Genomic DNA, 23,082 nt, shown 5'->3' on the forward strand with positions numbered 1-23,082 from the left:
TCCTCACCCCACGCCTTCTATCCTCACTCCACACCTTCTATCCTCACTCCACACCTTCTATCCTCGCCACACTCTTACTATCCTCACCACACTTCTACTATCCTCACCCCACGCCTTCTATCCTCATTCCACTCCCTCACACTCTTTGCTTCCCTTACGCTCTCACACTTTTTAATCACACTAATCCAACAACCTCACTCGCTTCTTTCCCTTCCAAGTACTTTTTTAACCCTGGCTGGACTAGAACTTTTATCAGTTAATGTAAATCAGGTTAAAAATAAGGACTTTTATCATCAGGTTTCAGTGATAATCGATCCCCAAGTGCAAGGATACAACAGGGTCTGGTAGTAGGGTCCTTTTGTCTGTGAGGTGTAGGAGTGAAGGATGGAGGAGGAGGAGGGGGGAGAGGAGAACAAAGAAGAAGTGAGAAGAAGGATGATGGGAAGAAGAGAGAGAAGTGAGGTGAGAGGAGAGGAGGGGTGGAGAGAAGAGAGGGAGGGTTGGGGGCGGCTGTAGGTGTGGACGGTGTTGCAGGGTGGGGGCGTGATGCTGAAACCGGAATATCAGCGTGTCCTGTACCCATGCCAGGAGGGCTCACATCCTGTTTATCCTCTCCTCCTTAACTCCCTTATCCGAGCCACAGTGTTTTACCCAGTCTGTCATCTCTATCCTCTATCCTAACCCACATACTATCCCTTATCCCCAAAAATACCCTTCCCACCTTACTAAATCCACCCTGTTCTTTGCTTCCTACCCTATTCTCCCTTCCTGCTTTATACCTATCTATCCTCCCTGTTCATCTCACTTTACCCTATACCTTACCTTAACCTATTCCTCCAATCGTATCCTACTACCCATATTTGACCTCATCGTATACGACTAATTACCTTTGCTATATTTAGACTCAGCATCTCTCTGGTGGGGGTGAGGGGGAGAGATGATCTGGATGGTGGGGTTGCAGGTTTAAGACACTCAGGGTACATGATGGTGCTTTGGCTATGGTCGTCTCACTTCACATCTCAGGACAAAGGTTCGACTCAGATGTTACACCTTTTGTAAATGACTTTTTCCTCTAGTGTTAATTTCTCTGCCATCTTTGTTGATTTGTTATGATATTCTCACCTGAAAAAAAATACATTATTTTTTTCTACGGTGCGCGACCTATGAGAGAACTTGTACTAAGAGACGGTAACTATTATTGGCTGGAGTCTTCACGTCTTGGGCTAATTGACCAAACTGAACTATGATTGATTTATTAACAGAAGCCGATTGCCGTTTGCTGATTCTTAAATAAATTTAAATTCATTTTTGGATGACCACCGGATTTGCATTTAAGGTCTTGAAACAAACGCAAGGTGAACAAATCCCACAAAAATATTTATAAATTATTTCATTACCTTAAAAAACATACCGGGTATTTTATTTATTAAATTTTCACCCTCAATATTACTTAAGGTTGGTAACATTTAAGTTATGGAGTCAACAGAAAGTTATAGTTTATTTATGTGAAATAGTTGGATGGAACTGAGTATCAATGACTGGCTGACGACGAACACAGCTCACCAGGTGTTTTGTTATTATTTCTCCAACAAGTGGGTCATTGATCATCATCTGTCGTGACGGTGACGTGAAGGTGACACCACGAGTATGTAGTTGTGGGGCGTGTGAGGGTGGTAAGCGACACACAATTATAAGGACGACTAGTTGCGCCACCCCTCCACCTTCCCCCCAAGCACACACACACTCACACACACACACACACACACGCAAGATTAAGGGCAGGGCCGAGTTGATAGCCTTGACCCTGTCTGGATTTAACTTCAAGGTCTCCTGTGTAAGTAATGACTTCCTACCTTCATTCTAACACTCCTCCTCTTCCCCTCTCTTGTTTTTCCAGTCCCCCTCCTGTCTTTCCAGTTCTCCCTTCACCTGGCCTTCCTCTTCTTATTTCCCTTCCTCTTCCCCCCACTACACCCTCCTCACCTCTCCCACCAGTCTCTCCCTCTCTCCACATGAAGCATCAAGTTGGTTTGTTTACTTAAATCATTACTACAAGACCATAGTCATAAACACCTTGAATACTAGAACGTAATTAAAGCGACGCCTCCTTCAATCCCAGGTGTGTTCGTCAGCACTTACTTCCCACAGCAGACACGTGATCCACACAACCACGGCGCCATAGATTGAGGGGTGCGGTGGCAGAGTGGATACAGCTCTCATTCTTATCCTATGGGTCTCTGGTTCTATTTCGGGGTATTCACAGTCTACCCAGATGTAAATATATACTGTACCTGGTTTTAAATGTTAGGGAAACGAAGACTAACTAGTGTACTGTAGTGCCGGCCATGTTGCCTTCTTGTGTCCTGAAGGAAGTTATGCTTATGGGAGTCATTTATGCTATTTTACTCATTATATGGACATAATATTGAGGTCAGGACACTCATGAGAGATAAAATCAATAAGGTTGCTGTGATAGATGCCGCAGTCGAGTAGATATTACGAACAGTCGGGGACAAAAGTTCGCTCCCCGTGAAGAAACTGAATCACTGGAATGAGTCTCCGAACTGACTTACCCTGACTGTTTCATCTCACTTGGGGTCGATGCTGCTTCATATTGGTCGGGAGTGAAGTTTTGACCCCGACTGTACTGTACATAGCGACAACTTAATATTGTTAATGAATAAAAAATAAGAGTAAATAGTAGTCTTAACTTAATAATAACAACGATAATTTATAAACATGAAAGAAAGAGTAATAGAAGAATCGCATGAAAAAATAATAAGCTAACAAATTAAAAAACAGAGAGAAATACAAAGAATTATCCGGTGAGGAAATACTCGCAATTCCAACTTAAAAAGTCAGAAAAGTAAATAGTAACACAATTTAACAGAAGTAAATAAGAAATATATTAAATTACCGTTTGTCATGCCAAGGTCACTCTTATTCAGAATGATCGTACATCTGGCAGACAGGACACAGCCAGATCGTCTATTCATAAAAAAAAATGAGTCGTGGTTAAGAAGCCTAGTGCATTGCGTGTAATTCTTTGTCTTAATGTGTTGTTTATCCTATTATTATTTTTTTACATATGTTCTCTCAAAGTTTCGCATCTTGTTCAAATTCTAAGTCCAAGGAATTTATTAGTGTTTAGTGAGTGACGCTAAATGATGGCGGTGTTGTTGTTCTTCCTTCATCCTTAGTCTCAAACTACACCTTCCAATCCTACACTATCATCCTCAGAGACAAGAATGCTGTTCACTCTTCCACGAAATCAAATTCCCGTAAGTAATAAATATAAACTTTCTTTTGGGCATCAAATTCCACATAAACTCAGAACAAGTTGGGTATTGTCGGAAAACACAACGTCAATGGCCACACCGACAGTCAAATCAGCCTGTCTACAGTTAGATCGATCTATAAACAGTCAGACCGAGTATATATAGTGGGAATAATATAGTACTGTGTTGTATTATTTTCAGTTTCGGTCATCCGGGGAATCTTAGGAATTTAACTATTGGAATCAGTAGTTTAGACTATTCTAAAACACTTTTATGACGTTTCCCTCGTAAACGACTTACATATGCCGCCCAGTTAGGAGGTTAGGTCAGGTCATTTGCAAGGGAAACATCAAGAAGAAAAGTGTCTTAGAACTGTTTGACCGATTGATTGCAAAGATAAAATTCTCTGAGATTCCCGTGTTGTCCGTATAAAATCAGAGATGGAATAGAGTGGTGACAAATGCCTGTTTCCCATGGTCACTCGTTAACATAATTCCGGTGGAGGAAGGAAGGGAGGAAGGGGGAAGAGAACTAATGCTTCCTCTGACCTACAAGTATCTCTCTTTTTCTCTTTACTTAGAATTATTAAGAATTGTACACGGTACTTAGTGACCCTGACAGTTGACGCCCCATATGTACAACAACCCTCTTGTTTTAATTCGCGTTAGTGTTTGGTTTTAAATTGTCTTGAAAACAGAGATAAATAGTTGCCTCTAATTCAGTTTCAGAAAATAAATATTAAAAAATTAGCAGCCCAACAAATTGAGGTATAAAGTACAGGTAATTATTTTAATAAGGTTGTCTGTACTAATGTGATCTAATTCTGATATGTGTCGGCCATACATAATCAGAATTAATTTTTATTCAGTGGAAACATAGGAACCAAATATCTATATAGTGATGACGTCAACATTAAGAAATCATTATTCTTGGGACTTCATTGAACAAGGTCTGAAGGTGCACTTAAACACGAGCTCTGAAGGTGTACAATATATGACGAACAATTGCCGGAAGCCTAAGTAATTCCGGCTAGGCTGGATCTCGGAACTTCCACCATCACAAATTATTGAGTAAAATAGATTAGTATTGTGTATTATGATCCAATTTTAAAGTTTTGTTAAATTAAAACACTTGAATGACAGAGAAATGTATGGTGGTGATAGTGTTATGAGCTGATGTGTTGATATAAAAACATTTATCATTGATTTGTGTTTGTGGTGATAAAGTGTTCATAAAGAAATATGCTCAGTCATTACAGGCCTGGCCATGGGGTGTCTTATGGTTAAGTCGAGATACTGTTAGTCCTTGGGATAATCGAGGGATGGAGGAGTCTGAAAATAAGGGAAACTAAAATATCACCACCAACGAATGGTCACTGTTCATACCTAACCTAACCTAAATATTGTATATATTGCTGGGTGGGGGATAGGAACCTTCGCAAAAGAAGGTGAAAGCCAGAGAATGTTGAGGGGCGGGGTAGTTGTACACAGGAAATACTTGAGAGAACACTTGCAATGTGGGGGACGGGAGCGGGTTGTCGTATCTTAAGGCGGGTTGGGAAGTAAGGTTGCTTGCGTGTGTGTGTGTGTGTAAGTGACTATATTTAGTGAGGGAGTGCCTGTGTGTGTAATGAACTTGTACAATATAAACACAAAAATCGAGTTGTTATAAAATGGCTTGTGGGCGATATGTGGTCAAACAAGCCTAGTGGGTTGATGACGAAAGAGCGTGGGTGGGTGTGGGGGGCGGTGTTTGCTGGGAAATTCAAACCCCCCCCCCCTCCTTCCCCACCCTCCCCCACCCTCACCTCTCCCCCAGAACCCCACCCCTCAACCCCGTCATCCTCCCTTGTGGTCAGCGGGACAAGTTTTTGTGAGGTCAGGTAACGCTGGTTGACCCGTTATTTCCACCACCGTTATTGTGAACAAATCGAGCAAGGTCAACTGGCGGTGAGTGACGTGTGTGGTGATAAGAGGCCCAACCCCTCACTGTAATTCTGTCAGGTCGTGTACATGTGTTGCTGTAATTATGGTGTACAGGAAATAAGATTGATGTACACACACACACACACACACAAATAGGAAAATCTTAATATATAGGTGAATAGGTTATCAGTTTGGTATCAATAAATTAGTTTCAATAGACATAAATAAAAAAAATATATACATATGAAGACAGACAAACATCTCTCTCTCTCTCTCTCTCTCTCTCTCTCTCTCTCTCTCTCTCAGGTTAACATGCAGGTGATCTGTAAAAAGCAACAGGTGTTTTCATTGATTAATTGAAATATATTTGTACCTTACACCCGAAGTCGTTTCAGTTGAGTCGTTACACTTAAGTCGTACTGATAAGTCATTACAGTTAAGTCGTCATAGATGAGTCGTTACACTAAGTCGTACAGTTGAGTCGTTACAGTTGAGTCGTTACAGTTGAATCGTGACAAGGGACTCATACAGCCATAAGAGCTCAGAAGAATCGTTTCGAAAATTATGATCATCCACCCCCTTCCACCAGTCAGTAAGTCCGTCCACTAGTCAGTAAGCCCGTCTGTCAGGCAATAGGTCCATCAATCAGTAGGTTGTGTGTGTGTGTAATGCTCATGTTATCACGTGTGGGTCAGTATGCGAGTATTCAAACGAAATTTAAAAAAAAAAATTCTGCGTTAGTTTTTGGACGAATCATAAATATTGTTATAATTTTAGTATCTAGACGAATAAAAAAAATAGTCACTTAATATTTAGAAGAATAAAAATATGTTGATCTTAAATTTACTCTCGTCTCTGTTGTGTTGGCATCTAAATCATTATCGATTTGTTCCCCCTTTGTTGGCAGCACAATGGGCGTGTGACTCTGACCCGTAGGATAATAACTAATAATAAAAGTAAGGACATTGTCTCGTGGTTGGTGGTTTTTCAGGGTGGTATTTCTAATCTGTTATATGTAATAATTTCAAGTCGGCGGGGCTGTGGACCGGGAGGGAGGTGAAGACGAGGGACAATAAATAATACTGGTTCATAATAACGCTCCTTTGTTCACGTGTTTCATAACCTGATGTTAAGAAATGTATGAATTAGTTGATAGATACATTCCATTTATACAATGACCATGATTAAGATACATTCCATTTATAGTATCCATAATTATCTGACCCATTGGCCACTAGTTTTTATTATACCGGATACTTGAACACCTTCTTAAAAGTTGACGATTACCATAAAGTTCAACAAAACAGCATTAGGTCGTAACTAAGCGCTTTACAGTAGCAGTGACTAATTATAATAGCCTTGGGTGTTGCCTATAAGAAGTAAAATAGCCTAATACACGGTGAAGGCTGATTGGATAATGGTAGACTAGGCTATAACGTCTTGGTGCGCTACATTGACACAAGGAGATCAAGAAATTATAACCGATTATATTGACTAATTTGTGTTTGTTAGAAAAAAAATAGTCATGAACATCTAGCAAAAAGGTGATCAGTTTGTAGAGTGGTCATTGTGCCTTGGAAAGAAATTCAAATACTACCTTGATATTTTAAATTTGAACTACCTTACTCTGAGCCAACGACAAGAACACAAGGGGAGAGGACGGGGTGTGTGTTATTGTCACGGTCTATTTTTCTCTTTTAACTTAATGGTAAGATGATGGATGGCACAGTTGACATGTCAGATAAATGATCAGATGACAGATGACATGTCAGGTAAATGATCAGATGACAGTTGACTTGTCAGGTAAATGATGAGGTGAGTGATTGATTCTTCTTAAATGATAAACCTGGTGAGTCATAGATCACTATTAACACTAGTGGGGTGGAATGGGCCCCAACTATCAGTACTAGTGGGGTGGAATGGGCCCCAACTATCAATACTAGTGGGGTGGAATGGGCCCCAACTATCAGTACTAGTGGGGTGGAATGGGCCCCAACTATCAGTACTAGTGGGGTGGAATGGGCCCCAACTATCAGTACTAGTGGGTGAATGGGCCTCAACTGTCAAAGTACTAGTGGGTGGAATGGGCCCCAACCATCAGTACTAGTGGGTGGAATGGGCCCCAACCATCAGTACTAGGTGGAATGGGCCCCAACCATCAGTACCAGGGTGGAATGGGCCCCCAACCATCAGTACTAGTGGTGAATGTCTCCCCAACTATCAGTACTAGTGGGTGGAATGGGCCCCAACCATCAGCATTCTAGCGGGTGGGAAGGGCCCTTAACTATCAGCAATACTAGTGGTGGAATGGGCCCCAACTATCAGTACTAGTGGGGTGGAATGGGTCCCAACTATCAGTACTAGTGGGGTGGAATGGGCCCCAACTGTCAGTACTAGTGGGGTGGAATGGGCCCCAACTATCAGTACTAGTGGGGTGGAATGGGCCCCAACTATTAGTACTAGTGGGGTGGAATGGACCCCAACTCATAAGGAAATGGCAAGGCCCCCAAACAGTGCTCAGTCCCCCCTCGTTATATTACCATTGTACAGTAGAGGATTGAACAGCCGATGGCTCTGTGTATACCGGACCGTCTCAATGTAAATAAACCGAGATGGCATTGAAAACAAGAGACACATTATGCTGACTTTCATTACACACACACACACACACACGAATGAATGAAAACAGCTCTTCTCGTCCAAACACTCATCAACTAGACAAATATTTACACATGCTTTTAGCTACAGGATGACTCACGTGTTATTTATATATAGAAATAATTAACCCGTGGCAAGTAGTTTTACAGTGTCTTAGTAAATATGCTCTCTCTCTCTCTCTCTCTCTCTCTCTCTCTCTCTCGGGGCAGTGAGTCACACACCATATGGACAGGACAACTGGGGGCGGGGTGGCCTGAGGGTCGCCCACTTCTGCCTATGTATCCCGTTTTGTCCTACCGTCCTGCAGGTGACTCACATCAAGATTGCCCCCCCCCCCACCCAGCTTATTTCACCTGATTACGGTAAACACCCTTATGATAACCTAACCTAACCCAACCCAACCTAATCTAACCTAACCTAAGCTGACCCAACCTAACCTGACTTAAGCTAACCTAACAACCTTACCTAACATCCTTACCTAACCAAACGCTAATCTAGTCAAATATAACCTAACCTAACCTTCGTGACATGGTAACGTGTGTCAGTAAGTGGTGTTGTGACAATGGACACAACGCTCGCCTATTAATTGCTGGTTCTCGCGGGGCTAACCTAAACTAATAATTGGGATTTCATTATATTAAAACAAAATTAAAATTCCATTTTTTTATCAATGTACAATAACTCAAAGAAAAACTATCGATAGAAAATTGTGTTGAAAAAAATATGACACAACGGACGAAAGATTTTGACAACCCTACCGAGACAACAGGAATCACACAATTGTTTAGGTGTCAAGCAGTGGTGTAACTGCAGGCGCCACCACCTCTTGAAAAGGACGACTTGCTGTATACAACAATGTGTCGGATTCTTAAGATATTATCGGAAAACGGATTCTCGACCCGGATTTCGTGCAAGCCGAAAAGAAAAACGATCTGGGGTATTTATCCTGTCTGCCAGGCTGCTGGCACTGTCACACACAAGGTCCATTCTTGGTGGCCCCAAAACGCATAACTAGTTATGCTATCGACTGCGCATCTCTACTGCGCATCCCATAGTTTTGTCTTGGAGGCAATACCCAGCAAAACTCCTTCAGATTCATGCCTCCTGGTCATTCTTATTTTCCTCATAACGCCTTAAAAAAAATTGTTGAGCGTTTGTGAAAGAAGCTAAAATAGAACGTTGAGATAGAATGCCTTCGGATTATAAAAACATTATTTCTACTATTTGCTCGTTGAACAAAACATTAATCTTTCATCAAACAAACACTACTCTTCCTCGTTGATCAATCACTGGGTATTAACGAAAGACTATTGTTATTTATGAACATGAAAGTAAACATTTACTTTAATAATAAACTATTGACTCACTCGATGTTTCCTCCCAATCCACAACATCGACAGGTTTAAGATTAATCCTAATATGTGCATTTCAGGAGTGGTGACAGGTGTTGATGATGGGCGGGACGAGGGCGCGGGCGTCAAGGTGTTCGGGTTACAGGTAGACACGTGGGCGGCACCTCGTGATGACGTCATGGTTAGATACAACATGTGTCTCAAGGTAAGGTGTTGGGTGATGGTGCCAACATGTGTCTCAAGGTAGGGTGTTGGGTGATGGTGCCAACATGTGTCTCAAGGTAAGGTGTTGGGTGATGATGCCAACATGTGTCTCAAGGTAAGGTGTTGGGTGATGGTGCCAACATGTGTCTCAAGGTAAGGTGTTGGGTGATGGTGCCAACATGTGTCCAAGTAAGGTGTTGGGTGATGGTGCCAACATGTGTCTCAAGGTAAGGTGTTGGGTGATGGTGCCAACAAGTGTCTCAAGGTAAGGTGTTGGTGATGATGCCAACATGTGTCTCAAGGTGTTGGGTGATGGTGGGTAAGGTGTTGGGTGATGGTGCCAACATGTGTCTCAAGGTAAGGTGTTGGGTGATGAACATGTGTCTGAAGGTAAGGTGTTGGGTGATGGTGCCAACATGTCTGAACTCAACATGTGTCTCAAGGTAAGGTGTTGGGTGATGATGCCAACATGTGTCTCAAGGTAAGGTGTTGGGTGATGATGCCAACATGTGTCTCAAGGTAAGGTGTTGGGTGATGGTGCCAACATGTGTCTCAAGGTAAGGTGTTGGGTGATGGTGCCAACATGTGTCTCAAGGTAAGGTGTTGGGTGATGATGCCAACAAGTGAACTAACCCTGATGGCCACCAAAGTTTCAGCTGTATGACGTGTATGAATCTTGTTTACTGTATTGATCTGTATTTCACTAAAGGAAGTACAGTATCACGCTTCTGAACCACCAGCTGAACCTACACATACACACACACACACACAGTATACAAGTGATAGTGGTCATGATATTCGCCACTTTGTTCTTTATCTCTCCGTTCATTTTTTTCTGAAGGTTTTTGTGTAGTATGTACCCTTATCTTTGCCTTATGACACTTGAGCATTTACTGATGTCGTGTTTCATTTTTTTTAATCAGTGGAGATGGAAAATAGAATCTCAAAATGTTCTAAAATCAAGATGGTTGATTTGGGCCTTATTTACAATATATGGAAAGCTGAATCATTTATGTATATTTTTCACCATTATTCACCTGATGATGGCAGCTGTACGATCAGATGACTATGGTGAAAGGTGATTATTATTACCACCCTCACCTGGATCTTACAGGGAGGTAGGCGGAGCAGCGAGGTGACGGTGTGTTACAGGGTGCAGCCAGTCACCCTCACCAGCTACGAGGTCCATCTCTCTCTGGCCGAGTCTGACTTCAACAACAACGTCCTCCATATCTGTGAGCCTTCCGTCCTCCACTTCAGATCACCATTTACACTATATCTAATTGTTGGTGTGGAGAAGTACTTCCACATACTGTACACTATATTTTATTCTGGGATGTTAACTTTAATAACTCCCCTACACACGTGTCTCCCATACAAGGTGGCGTTTGTGTTGCAGTTCGTAAGGGCGGAACCAACGGGTTATACTACAACGGTAACAAACAATACGGTTCTCCGACCTTCACCACAGAAGTCAGCCTTCACCAGTGGGTCCACTACTGCCACGTCTTCTCCACCGGCCACTACCGCGCCTTCGTCAACGGTGAGGAGCGGACACAGGGTACCCTATACACCCAAGACCTTGTCCTGGCTCTCAACAGCACCCTTATCCTAGGCCAGGAGCAGGACCTCCTCGTTGGGGGATACGACGTCCTACAAATCTTCAGAGGTTACATCTCTCAAGTCAATATCTGGGACAGAGCTCTCGGTGAGGAGGAGGTGAGAGACATGGCTTCCTGCCAGGCCGATCTGCGAGGCAACGTTTTCTCTTCTGACAAGGAATACGTGGAGGTGTTGGGGGCCTCCGTCAGGCAGCAGCACCTCAACACACTCTGTCAGAAGTTAGACGAATATGTGATATTTCCTGAGATGCGTTACCTAGGTGAGTCGCAGCTTATGTGTCTCAGAGTTGGTTATGAAGTGTACGGACCCAAGACAAAGCATTCGAACTTTGCACTCTATAATGAATCCCTCCAGTTTACAGATTCTTGCTCTTCAAACTATCACTTGTGGCTCGGTCTAACGGATGAAGAAGAGGAAGGAAGGTGGCGGACCTTCTTGGACGACTCTGTGGTTCAAAACACTTCTTTTGAAGTTGCTGAACCTAATGGCAAGAGGAGTGAGAACTGTATTCTGATGTTTCGTCCTAACGGCTTGTGGGTTGACACTAAATGCTCACAAGTGTTTAAAAAAAAGTCTCGTTATCTTTTCCCCACAATATTCATAAGAATCTTTTGTCTCTTTATTGTGTACAATAGTTGATCCATTTTCAACAATTAAAAATAAAATAAAATATGTATAAAAAATACATGTATACTAAATATATATTAAATAATAAATATATTATACACAAAGGTACTCCTTTACATGCTGGTTAAGAATCGGAGTTCAGAATTTTAAAGTTCGAGTAATTAGTGTTAAATAATGACCCTTGAAAGTTGGTGTGTGCAATAGGGCTGACTTAGCCTCAGGGGAGGAAGTAGCACATCTCCATATAGACATCCAGAGCACAGGCCCTCATCATGGGAGACTTTAACCATGAGACAATAGACTGGATGAATCTTACTGAGGTGGACGAGGCCCGTCCATCATGGGAAAAATGAAATCGTCGAGTCTCCTTACTTGGAGCTGGCGGACGCTCGCCACACATGGGGTCACAGCTCAAGATTGAAGAAGCTGGTGATTAATAGCACGAAATCATCATCTGTACCTGTCACAAGCGGGGTACCACAGGGCAGTGTATTGGGCCCGCTGTTGTTGTTTGTTTTATAAATGACATGCCTGACGATGTACACTCCTCCATACAAATGTTTGCCGATGACGCCAAGTTATTTCGGGAAATCGAGAACCAAGCGGACTGTGAAGAGCTGCAGAAGGATCTCTGTGAGCTCCAAGAATGGTCAAAGATGTGGCTGCTGAGATTCAGTGTCACGAAGTGTAAGAGGATGCACCTGGGGCGTACCAACGGTAAGGAGGCGTATCATATGTCGGGTGAAGAAACTGCACTATTTGAGCTGAAGTTTTCAGGCCATTACGAGAAGAAGGTAAATCAGGCAAATAAATTATTGGGTCTTATAAGAAGGTCGTTCAGATATCTCGTAACGATCTTCAAGAGTGAAGTGCTTCTCCATCTGGAGTACTGTCACCCCGTCTGGTCCCCGAGATATGCTAGGGACTGTCAGTTGGTTGAAAATGTTCAAAGGAGGGCCACCAGACACCAGACTGGTGCCTGCACTTCGGCACCTCAACTACCCTGAGAGATTGGAGCGCCCGAACTTGCCTAGCTTATAATACAGACGGGCAAGGGGCGACCTAATTGAGGTGTAAAAGCAGCTTAAGGGGCACTACTCAGTCGAATGTCCTTACTTGGAGCTGGCGGACGCTCGTCCCACAAGGGGTCACAGCTTAAGATTAAAGAAGCCGCAAATCCAGAAAACTGTGAGGGCAAGCTTTTTTGGAGTGGGAGTTGTGAACTCTTGGAACAATCTGCCAGAAAATGTTGTGACGGCGCCGAATGTGAGTTCTTTCAAGGCCAGACTTGACCAACACTGGAGCAGGTTCAGGTACATTCAGGAGCCGGTGCATGCCTAGTACCTCCCAACAGTGCGTAACAGAGAGCCAGTACATGACTAGTACTTGCCAACAGTGAGTGACAGAGACGTGACCGATCGCCCAAACGGCTAACGAGCCGATCAATGGTGAAGAGGATAAAAAAGAATAGGTACAGTTATACAATTTACATGTAGAGTGCTTAGTTAGGCTAATAATGACCGAACATTATAGAACCTAATGTATGCAGAACGATGCCAAGTTATTCAGGGAAATTTAAGAACCAAACGGATTGTGAAGAGCTACAGAAACATCTCTCAGTTTTAGGAATGACTTGTGATTCAATGTCACGAAATGCAAAAGGATGCACCCAAGGGCAGCAGTGATCTTGGGCGTCCCCAGGAGTGGTTGGCGGTCCGAGGTGCCCCCGGCCTAGTGGCTAACGAGCCGATCAGTGGTGAAGAGGATAAAAGTAAAAAAATAAAATATAAAAGAGTAAACAGCTTATTATGACCTTTTTTCCCTAAAAGCTGTCTAATTCTTTGCCATCTACAAAATTTCACATGAGGAAATATATAAAACCTTAACAATTGTTCATCACTTATGTGAGAATCTAAAGATTTACCGTTTAATGTACAGCTCATCATGCCTGCTTAAAACACAAACAAACACAGCTGCTGTTTAAAGATCAATTTTAACGTATTAAATTTTACCTTTTAATACTAGTTTCCATCAAAATAACACATGAATCATCTTTTCTGCAATATTCTCGGAAAAACAGTTTAATGAGAATATTTACAACTTGGAGGGAATAAACCCTGTATGTTGTTTATGCAATCTGGAAATAAACTTCGCTATGTCGGGGTTTGTAAACACCATGGCTGCTAGGCACTCAGGTAAGTCCTGGCTTTTCGTTTTGGATTCAGATAGGCTGTCATCACGCTTAATAGATGATAAATAGTTTAATGTATTATTCATATTAGAGAAGTACAGACAAGTGCAATGATGAAGGTTGATGAGGAAATCTCTTGTCATTTCACACGAAAGAGCTGCCTCCACCACACAGGTCATCAGAACAGGGCGGCGAGGATGAAGTCCTTAAAATAAGAGTACTGTACTGTACTGTACTGTCTGGCGAAGAACAACTGAAATACTCATTTAAACTCATGAAAACATAAGTTTAGTCTTGTTGAGAAGTAGCTACTGCTACTAATGCACAAACACTTGAAAGCACAACCAAATTTTAAATGAAATATTCGGTATTTTTTTAATATTATTTTTGCAAGTAGACAACCAATGAACCTCATGAATTTTTTCTCGTTAAGTTAGGTTAGTTTTGGTGCTTTTTGGTTGTTGAGCAATGTGTTTTCTGATTATTTTTTTTTTTTGTGATCAGAAGGAATTTTACCATAATTTTTGCCGCCAATTAGCCGTGGTTGTCCACTTGTAAAAAATTACTTAATATTCTTTCGTGGAAGTCGTGGCATCCTGTGTATATATTGGTAACATCGACTAAGATCAGGGATCACTTGCTACCTTACAAAAATTATCTGTAGACGGAAAGTTGGCAATACTGAAGCAAATGGCTAGCACCAGAAGTTGTTTTATTTTTTTTTCAACAGATGCTGACATCATTATAGTAAGTATTTTAAAAGAGGTGATATTTACTAGAACCTAACCTAACCAACCAAAAAACCTACCTAACCTGACCTAACCAACCAAAAAAAAGCTACCTAACCTAACCAACCAAAAAAACCTATCTAACCTAACCAACCAAAAAGCCTACCTAACCTAACCCGACCTAACCTAACCAACCAAAAAACCTACCTAACCTTACCTAACGTCCTTGTTTTGTTCTTATTGGTCGAGGGTGATGATGCTGATCTTAGGTTACTGAATTTAGTCACTTGTAAACCTAACCTATCCTACCATACCCTAGCTAACCTTACTTATCCTATCCTAACTTAGAAGTGTTTGAGTTTATGGAAAGCAAAACACTGGAAAGTGTTCATCTGTATTGGTAAACTTATGTGAAAATTTTAGTCTTGTCCTTTTTTGGAATATTCTTAACATAAGAAAGAATTCATTACATTTTGTTTTTTAAAGTTGCTGTTTCTTAATGAATATAAAATGGAAGTGTTAATATCTATGAAATATTTGTAATTACATATACAGCTAATTTACTTTACTATATCCTCTTTGCCACTAAATGAACTGGGCAGTTGGTCAGAGAATTGCATAACATCATCAGCCTTGACTAATCAATATGAATGCCACACAAATGGTGGTAGCAAATACAGTATAAGGTCTGTAGCCAGACAATTAATCACTGATGATAACTTGTGCAGCTGTGCACAGCACATTTGTGTAAAATAACAAATTTTAATGTTTAGCACAATCTTCATTCCAGTTCTCTGACTGCCCGCCTAAGCATCTAACAGGCTAATCAGTGGTGAATACAATAAAGTTTAAGTACCAGTAACTGTTTGAGTGATGAGAAATGTTCATAGCCAGTAACACTTCCATTTTGTGCTCACTAAGAAACAGCAACTTGAAAATTTTTTTGTGCTATGTATACTGTAATACTGTACATACTAAATTACCTGTCACGGCAATAGCTGGCAGGCTGTTTGGGGCTATTTTGCGGGTCCATTGTACTGTATATGTAATAGAAATAATGATATAATAGTATTTATTATAGCATGCAAAGAAAAACAGCCTGTCAGTTATTGCTGTGGCCAATAAATTAGCACTGTCTAAAAAGTTTGATTTCTGTAGCATTTTTGAGCAGCTTATTTAGAGGTGTTTATGTAAACATAGGTATCCAAAAGGCTTCTTTTTATTTCACTGGTGTAAAATTGTATACACTTGAAATCTGGATGCCATTCACCTGTACAGTAGTATGGTAACATTTTCATGATTAACCCTCTCATGGTCTTTTGATGCTGATTGTGTCACTAAGTACTTCCTGTGCTGGCATGACCCCTCCAGCTCGAAAGACCACAAGGGGTTGAGATTTCCGACCATGGCCAGGATTACCACAAGGTTAATATAGCATTGCTCTCTTACTTTTTTTTTATACTTTGGAACCTTTAAGCATTTGTTGTTTGCTCTCAAATTTAGGTTATTGTTCTTCTGACATACATTATGTTTGTTTGCAGGTTGTTTAGCACAGCTATTTGTGCAGAGATGGCTTCCATCCTCTTTGGGCAACTCCTCATACCTTCATACTGGCTCTGTGGTGGAGGCTGCCAGGAAAGGAACTCGAGCAAAAGCTGAGGCCAAAAAGAAAGCAATAAAGAAGGTGCAAGTTAAGAGAGAATTTATTCCTCTGAAGAAGAGGCTAGAGTTGCTGTAAGTTGCCAGGAATCATGATAGTATAAAAAACACTTCCAATCCTCTCTTAATGGAAAGTCAAAGTAATTTCTATAAAGTAGATAACTGCCGTGTTTTGTATTTTATCCATAAATTCTCTTAGAGACTTAGACGGTAAAAAAAATTATTTTAAGGTGCACGAGAAGCTTAATCTTGTATGGTACTGTATATACTGTATACAGTTTGATGAAAATATAAATTTACTATTAATTATTATAAGTGAGATCACAAGAATTATTAGGACAAGGTTTGGGAGGCATTAGGTAGAAACATTATTTTTGCAATAATTTCACAAGGTGTGTTGGGGGCTTGTGGAAAGCAAGTACAGTACTGTGATTAAGGTGATGCCAAAATATCCACATTGTTCTTATTTTAGAGGTTTGAGGTTTAGTTGAAAGAATTAGAGGGAAGATGTTTAAAGATTATAAGATGATAATGGGAATATTGGACTCGGTCATTACACAGGTGTGTGAACTGGGATGTTCATTCATTAACAAAATTTTCTTTATCAGACAAACTGGTGGTGTATCTCCAAGGCGTAATGAGGACCATTTAAAGGAGCCTATTGATAATGTGTGGTTCACTAAGTACTACAAGAGGCGGGTATGTTGGAGGTGGAATACTGTAGAAACTTGTTATTGTATCATATCTTAATCATCTTGAGTTTTCGGTATGGATTGACCATCAGACTAATTGACCAGCTTATTTAATGTCTAGTGATTCAAGTGGTTACTGAAACAGATTGTTAATTTTTATAGTAATAAAAAAAAATACCAAGCTTTAATTAATCCTCCATATTTATTAGACTTAACACAACTCCAAATATTTCTCATGCAAGTTGTAAATCATTTTCAGATCTACAGTGTGAAGGATGTGATAGCAATGCACAGAGAGACACATCATGATTCACAATTTGGCCTCCCAGATGCACTGGTAAAGGCTTATGTTGAACTTGATATGTCTGCAGATAAGAAGGTATGCAAAATTGATAACAATAAACTTATTGTTTTTCTGAACGATTATGGATATTATCATGTACTGTAGTTGTCTGTACTCTATCCTTAATTGAATATACAGTACAAGGAAATTTGAGAATACTTGTATAATACTGTAGTACTGTATTGTATATGCATTCATATACAGTCCATTAATACTAGAATGGCTAAGTGCATCATCCATGGCTTTGTAAGGTTTTTGGAAGTACATAGACTGATCTTGGTAAGTTGTAGAAGGGAAAGATTATCAAGTACATACAGTATGAGGTAGAAACTTGAATTTGGATAAAAATTCAACTTTTTATTCAAAGGCTTTGCTGTCATTCTCACAACTTTAATTTACTTATCTTCATATACCGTATGTTTTTTTATTGTATATTTGTGGAATTAGATTTCTGAAGAATATATTTCTTAAACTACTGTTCAGTAATATCCCTGAAAGTAAGTGCAGTAGTATCCAAAACAGGGTAAGAGATCAATATTAAAAGCACCATAATTTTTTATGCCTTACATTCACTTTCTAACTTTATTCCTGTTTCTACAGAATCGTTTTGTCGATAATTTTTCTAATGTAGCCGGACTACCACATAACTTCAACACAGAGCAGAATCGGACAATACTGGCCATATCTCGAGATGAGGACGTACTTGAGCAAGCTCGTGAGATGGGGGTGACACATGCTGCTGGCATAGAAATTATTAAGCAAGTGCAGGTCAGTTTATTGTGAAACTTTTACACCCTATCTCACTCTTCATACGTACTGTACAGTACCCATGTACTTTGCTGTATGGTACAGGGAGTCCCCGACTTATGAACATCTGACTTACAAATGCCCGCTGATACAGACAAGGTTAAACTTCAAATTTACAGTATTTTCTTTACCTGATGACTTATTTTTTTACTTTCATTTACTGTATTTTGTAATTCTATTTCTTCTTTTTTTTAAAGTTAGTGATTTTGAATATATATAAGGACTTAGGGTATGATATATTGGGATTTTAAACATTGTTCTGTAAGTATGTTATTCACATAGCATGTGTTTCAACTTAGTACATTTTCGACTTAAGAACGTCCTCAAGAACAGAACTCATTCGTAACCCGGGGACCCCCTGTACTGTACTGTACTGTACAGTACTACTAATTGGTAATAACTTTGAAAGCAGGTGGACTCTGCAAAACAACAAAAGAAAAATTGTACCTTGTATATACCTGTAGTGGTACTGTATTTTTATACTGTACTGTAGTATGACTTTTTTCCTGAATTTTTTTCCATTCACTATTATATATGTACTACTGTACCAATATCATTTTTTATTACTGTACTGTAGTTACATTTTGCACCAGTATTTGCTGTACCTGTCCAGTGGATCATGCTTTCCAAAGTCTTTTGTGATCCAGTATTTCAAATATTTGTTTTATGTCATGTCTTGTCACGTGTTATTATTTTTTAAAACTTTCATTCCAGAATGGTGAAGTAAACCTTCCAGAATATCAGCATTTTATTGCAGAAACAGAACTTTTGTCAGACTTGGTAGCCATTCGTGGGCTAATGAAGAGACGATTCCCCTCAGTTAAAAATGGTGAATATCTTTAAAGAGTTGTATTAGCCCGTCATGCAATAGTATGTGTAGGTAGTCACATTTCAATCACATGTAAAGGTTGTAAACACCTTTTGCTTTCTCCAATACATATTTTATTTGTCTTACAAGTGCATATAATAGAATAAAAAAAAATCTTTGGAGCTTGGAATCAAATACTATAGATTTTTTAGATTTTAGAAATACTGTATGGACCACAGATTCTGATCTGAATATTAGCAAAATTAACCCGCTTTGTTCAAGTTAGGTATTTACAGTACGGTATAACCCTGATTCGCAGTTTGACCTCCCTGACACGAATAACCACCTCTCATAATCACCGTGGGGGGGAGTCTCAGTCGGGGAAGATTTTTGGTTCTTACCTAGACCATCCGGGAGTCTGGTCAATAGTAAAAGCAAAGTGCACAACCTTGGGACCCCTGTAATGTGTTTAAGTTTCAAGTCTCTTAACGTCTTCCATTTTATAGCTATGGTTGGAACAGACACACTTACAGGGACAGATCATTTTATAACTATAGATAGTAACTAGGAAAGTGCTTTGTATACTTAATGCAGTTTCTAAATATTAGTTGTACTACTGTACAGTATAAGTAGATAATATATAAAACATTTGATAAACATTTAGCTACTGAAAATATTGTTCAGTAGTACAGTATGTACATTCTTCATACATACGGGACCACGGTGGCCAATCCAGTGAGCCGGAAACTGCCGATCCTGCCACTGGCGTGTGTGGATACCGTAATGGGGTGGCGACCAATCTTGCTGAGATGTAATGGTGCCCACATAGAGCATATTTTGTGACTTACAAGTGATTGTATAATAAAGTGATCATTTTGCCAATGTACGGAGACTTTTCACTCACCCTGTACATGCCACCAACACAATGTGATGAAGCTCATTACTGATTACAGTACTTTAATTTAATTTCAAATTATGTATAAAACAGGATAATAATATTGAATTAATAAAAAAAAATACAAAGTTTCAGCATATTTTATAAGAAGTTAGTACTATGTCATCAGAGTGAACTATCCAGGGGTAAAGAGGATGAGATATCGGGGGATTGCATGTGACATCTAGCAGCATGCGGCCACTGTTAACGTGAATCTTTGATTTAATTTGACCAATATTAATTTCAAAGCTATGTGAACACCATATTATTATTTTATAAGTATTTTATGGATAAAGACAACCAAGGTACAGTATTGGATTATTTATTCAGACCAGACAATTTATCAACTCTCTACTTCTTGCAGAGTCTCATGACTCTCAAGAAACTTCTAGGATGTAAACAAAAAAGTTTTCTTAAATCTCTGATTTTTTGAGATTCAGAATTGAAGGTTTGTAGCTGTATTTATGAGCAGTATCCTAGTTAATAGACACCTTATGTCACTTATAATATTAATAAAATTCTAGACATCTAAAGTCTTTCAGTGATCTGATCTTCATTTCTTTTACACAAAAATAAGGACTACTTCAAGCTCATTTATAAAATAATGTCCCATTTAGATATTCTGTACTGCAATGTATTAAAAATTTGTTGAAAGCTGCCTTCCCTAACCATTTATAGACATGCTATATCACTGCAGACGCCCCCAAACTTGAACCCAATAACCACGAATAAAAAAAAGTTTCACTTCTTTTGCCCTTTGAATGTTTTTCTCTAAAAAAAGAATAATATGGATCTTAAATGTTTAGTATTTAAGACTGTGACTGGTGTTGACAGTTTGATATCATGTAAATACTTTCTTTTATAGGAACTGCTGGCTCCAACATTTTACCCATCATTGAACGCTTCATAAAAGGCGTTGATTATAGAACTGTTATAAACAAGCATCATCTTGACTTTGCTACAATAGAAGCCCCTTTTGGCAGGGTAAGTGGTCAGAGAAAATGGCATGTAAACTTTCCTTTGTGTCTTTAATAGTAGATTAGTGTCATACCATTATACAAAACAAATTGTATCAGTTTATTCATTGAAGTTATTCAGATGCATTTTGAGTAGTATCAGAATCTAGCTTGATTAAGTGTTACTGCTCGAGGATATAATGTATGGCAAATGGGTTATTCATCAAGAGAGCTGCAATATTTACTCGTACAGAACACTTTCTGGCAAAGCCTGTTATAGTAATGTACTAGGTTACAATAATTATCCTCAATGATAAGTAGGTGGTGTTGGCCATTGTGTTAAAGTATACAGTAATTGGAAATCTACTCATTTTATGATAATTTTATATTATTGTCCTTTTATTAACATCATGTCTAACTTTTTTTTTTATTTGCAGTTGAATATGTTAGATGATCAGCTTGAAGAGAATCTAGCATCACTGCTCAATGACATAGAAAATCAGAGTCCTCAGAAAAAATCAAATAAACTTGTTACTTTGGTAAGTACTGTAGTAGACATATCTCTGCTTTTTCCTGTACTTCAGTGACAGTCTGTTCACTCGAATCTTAGCGACTGAGACGTAGGGTTAGTTTGTAACAAGGTAGCTGATTGACTTGCAGACAGACTCCCGAAAAGTCACCACAGTTTTTCGGCATTTAATCTTTCGTATTTATATTATCATATTTTAAGGGATAACAACTGTTTTGTGTTGATCTGATAATTTCCACACCTGGGGAAGCAAAAATTAGATTGTTAAATGCACGGGTAATAAAATTATAATTAAGAGAACACAAACATGATGAACAAATTCTGGGACATAAACTACTACTTGCTGCGTGATGTCACACAGCAAGGAGAAATGAGTAACTCTTTGTGTGTCCATCCGCCAGCCAATCAGCTGCCTTGTTACAAACTGACCATAGGCCTCAACTGCAAGATTCGAGTGAACAGACTATAATGAAACCTTACCCTCAATGAAGTACAGTACAGTAGTATTCATGTTATTTTTAATTTGATTTCCAGTCATATGAAGCACCATAAAAGAAGAGATTTTTTCATAATTGAAGGAGACTTGTTGGTGTTCAAATTTGTCACTGGACAGTTGACAGATTTTCTCTACAGTATAATAGAGATGACTAATTATTTTGTCATTATTCTTCTCACTAGGTTTTGTTGTGCTGAATTTTGAATATATTTGTTTTTCCTTTCCAGGTGTATATATGTTGTCTTCCCAGCACTGAACAGTTCAAGATTGACCACACAGCATACATCATAGAGAAGACTCGAAATGTGAAAGCTAGAGCAGTTGCATAAGGATTGGAATTGAATCCAAGTTTGGTGTAATACCAAAACATTATCACAAAAAAGGAAGATAAGCCTGTGAGAGATACAGTTATGTTCTTTCAGCAACAGGCGTAAATAAGGAGGTTAATCCATTTTTCTCTTCCAGCATTCTTGTGTAGACAGTGTACTTGTAAATAAGAAATGGATATAAAATTGTTTTTTTTCACCAATCATTTCTGTAGTGGTGAGTGTGGAAGTTAAATGTTACATCCATTGATCCATGTTCTTCTTAGCTTTATATATACTTGCCAGGGTTATTAAACCCTATACAAAATCGTGTAACCAGACAACAAATCTTAGCAAGAATTAGTCTTGCAACCAGTTGTAAATGCTACACAAAGTAATAGTGATATCCCCGTTTGCCAGAATAATTTATTTAGAGCTCATCCGAGGATAGGTGATTTCCGGGTAACAAGACAACGCTTGAATAAAGGCGGAAGTTAAGGTGTTTCCCTGTTCCTGTACAAATGGTACTTTCAAACTTACTGAATGTACAGTACTGTATACATAGCTGTAACACTTTTTATGTCTTAACACTGCTTTAACACTGTATTCTTGGCTGAATGTGTCCTGGTATAGTATTGTACAGTACTGCTGAATGCAAATTTAAGCAAAAACAGTAGCAAGTGAGGGATCAACCATGCACAAAGGCAGAGGACTTACCTAAGTTCATCATGATACTAGGCTTAGAGGATATAATCTGGGAGATGCATCAGCCTATCACAGGCATCCTATACAGTCACATGACAGTATTAGCCAATCACAGTGCGTGAGCCTATGGCCAAAGCAGTTTTTTCATCCACAAGGCTGGCACGTGGTGACACAGCAGATCATGATGCAATATCTCGGAACTCTCAAAACATATATTCGCAGACCCGGATTTAAGAGAATTTTTATGAAAAAATTCCTGGCC

At 39.5% G+C, this 23,082-nt stretch overlaps 1 protein-coding gene across 1 annotated transcript; it reads left to right on the forward strand.

Moving 5' to 3' along the window:
- Window positions 1-13,759: 13,759 nt before the first annotated feature.
- LOC121878863 (50S ribosomal protein L1-like) lies at window positions 13,760-22,617 on the forward strand. Its single transcript, XM_042385289.1, has 9 exons — window positions 13,760-13,862; window positions 16,128-16,320; window positions 16,854-16,944; window positions 17,197-17,316; window positions 17,881-18,048; window positions 18,802-18,916; window positions 20,695-20,813; window positions 21,223-21,324; window positions 22,038-22,617. The coding sequence occupies exons 1-9, from the start codon at window positions 13,823-13,825 to the stop codon at window positions 22,137-22,139; spliced, it is 1,050 nt and encodes a 349-aa protein (XP_042241223.1). The 5' UTR covers window positions 13,760-13,822; the 3' UTR covers window positions 22,140-22,617.
- Window positions 22,618-23,082: the final 465 nt, after the last annotated feature.

Source organism: Homarus americanus, unplaced genomic scaffold (genome assembly GCF_018991925.1).
Source record: "Homarus americanus isolate GMGI-L3 unplaced genomic scaffold, GMGI_Hamer_2.0 scaffold54840, whole genome shotgun sequence".
Classification (NCBI taxonomy): Eukaryota; Metazoa; Arthropoda; class Malacostraca; order Decapoda; family Nephropidae; genus Homarus; species Homarus americanus.

What these genes read in the sequence shown, in the direction of transcription:
- LOC121878863 (XM_042385289.1), top strand. Translation starts at nt 13,823, where the DNA reads ATGTCGGGGTTTGTAAACACCATGGCTGCTAGGCACTCAG. An exon ending in AAATTATTAAGCAAGTGCAG is followed by an intron (nt 18,049 to 18,801) that starts GTCAGTTTATTG and finishes CTTTCATTCCAG; the next exon opens with AATGGTGAAGTAAACCTTCC. An exon ending in TAGAAGCCCCTTTTGGCAGG is followed by an intron (nt 20,814 to 21,222) that starts GTAAGTGGTCAG and finishes TTTTATTTGCAG; the next exon opens with TTGAATATGTTAGATGATCA.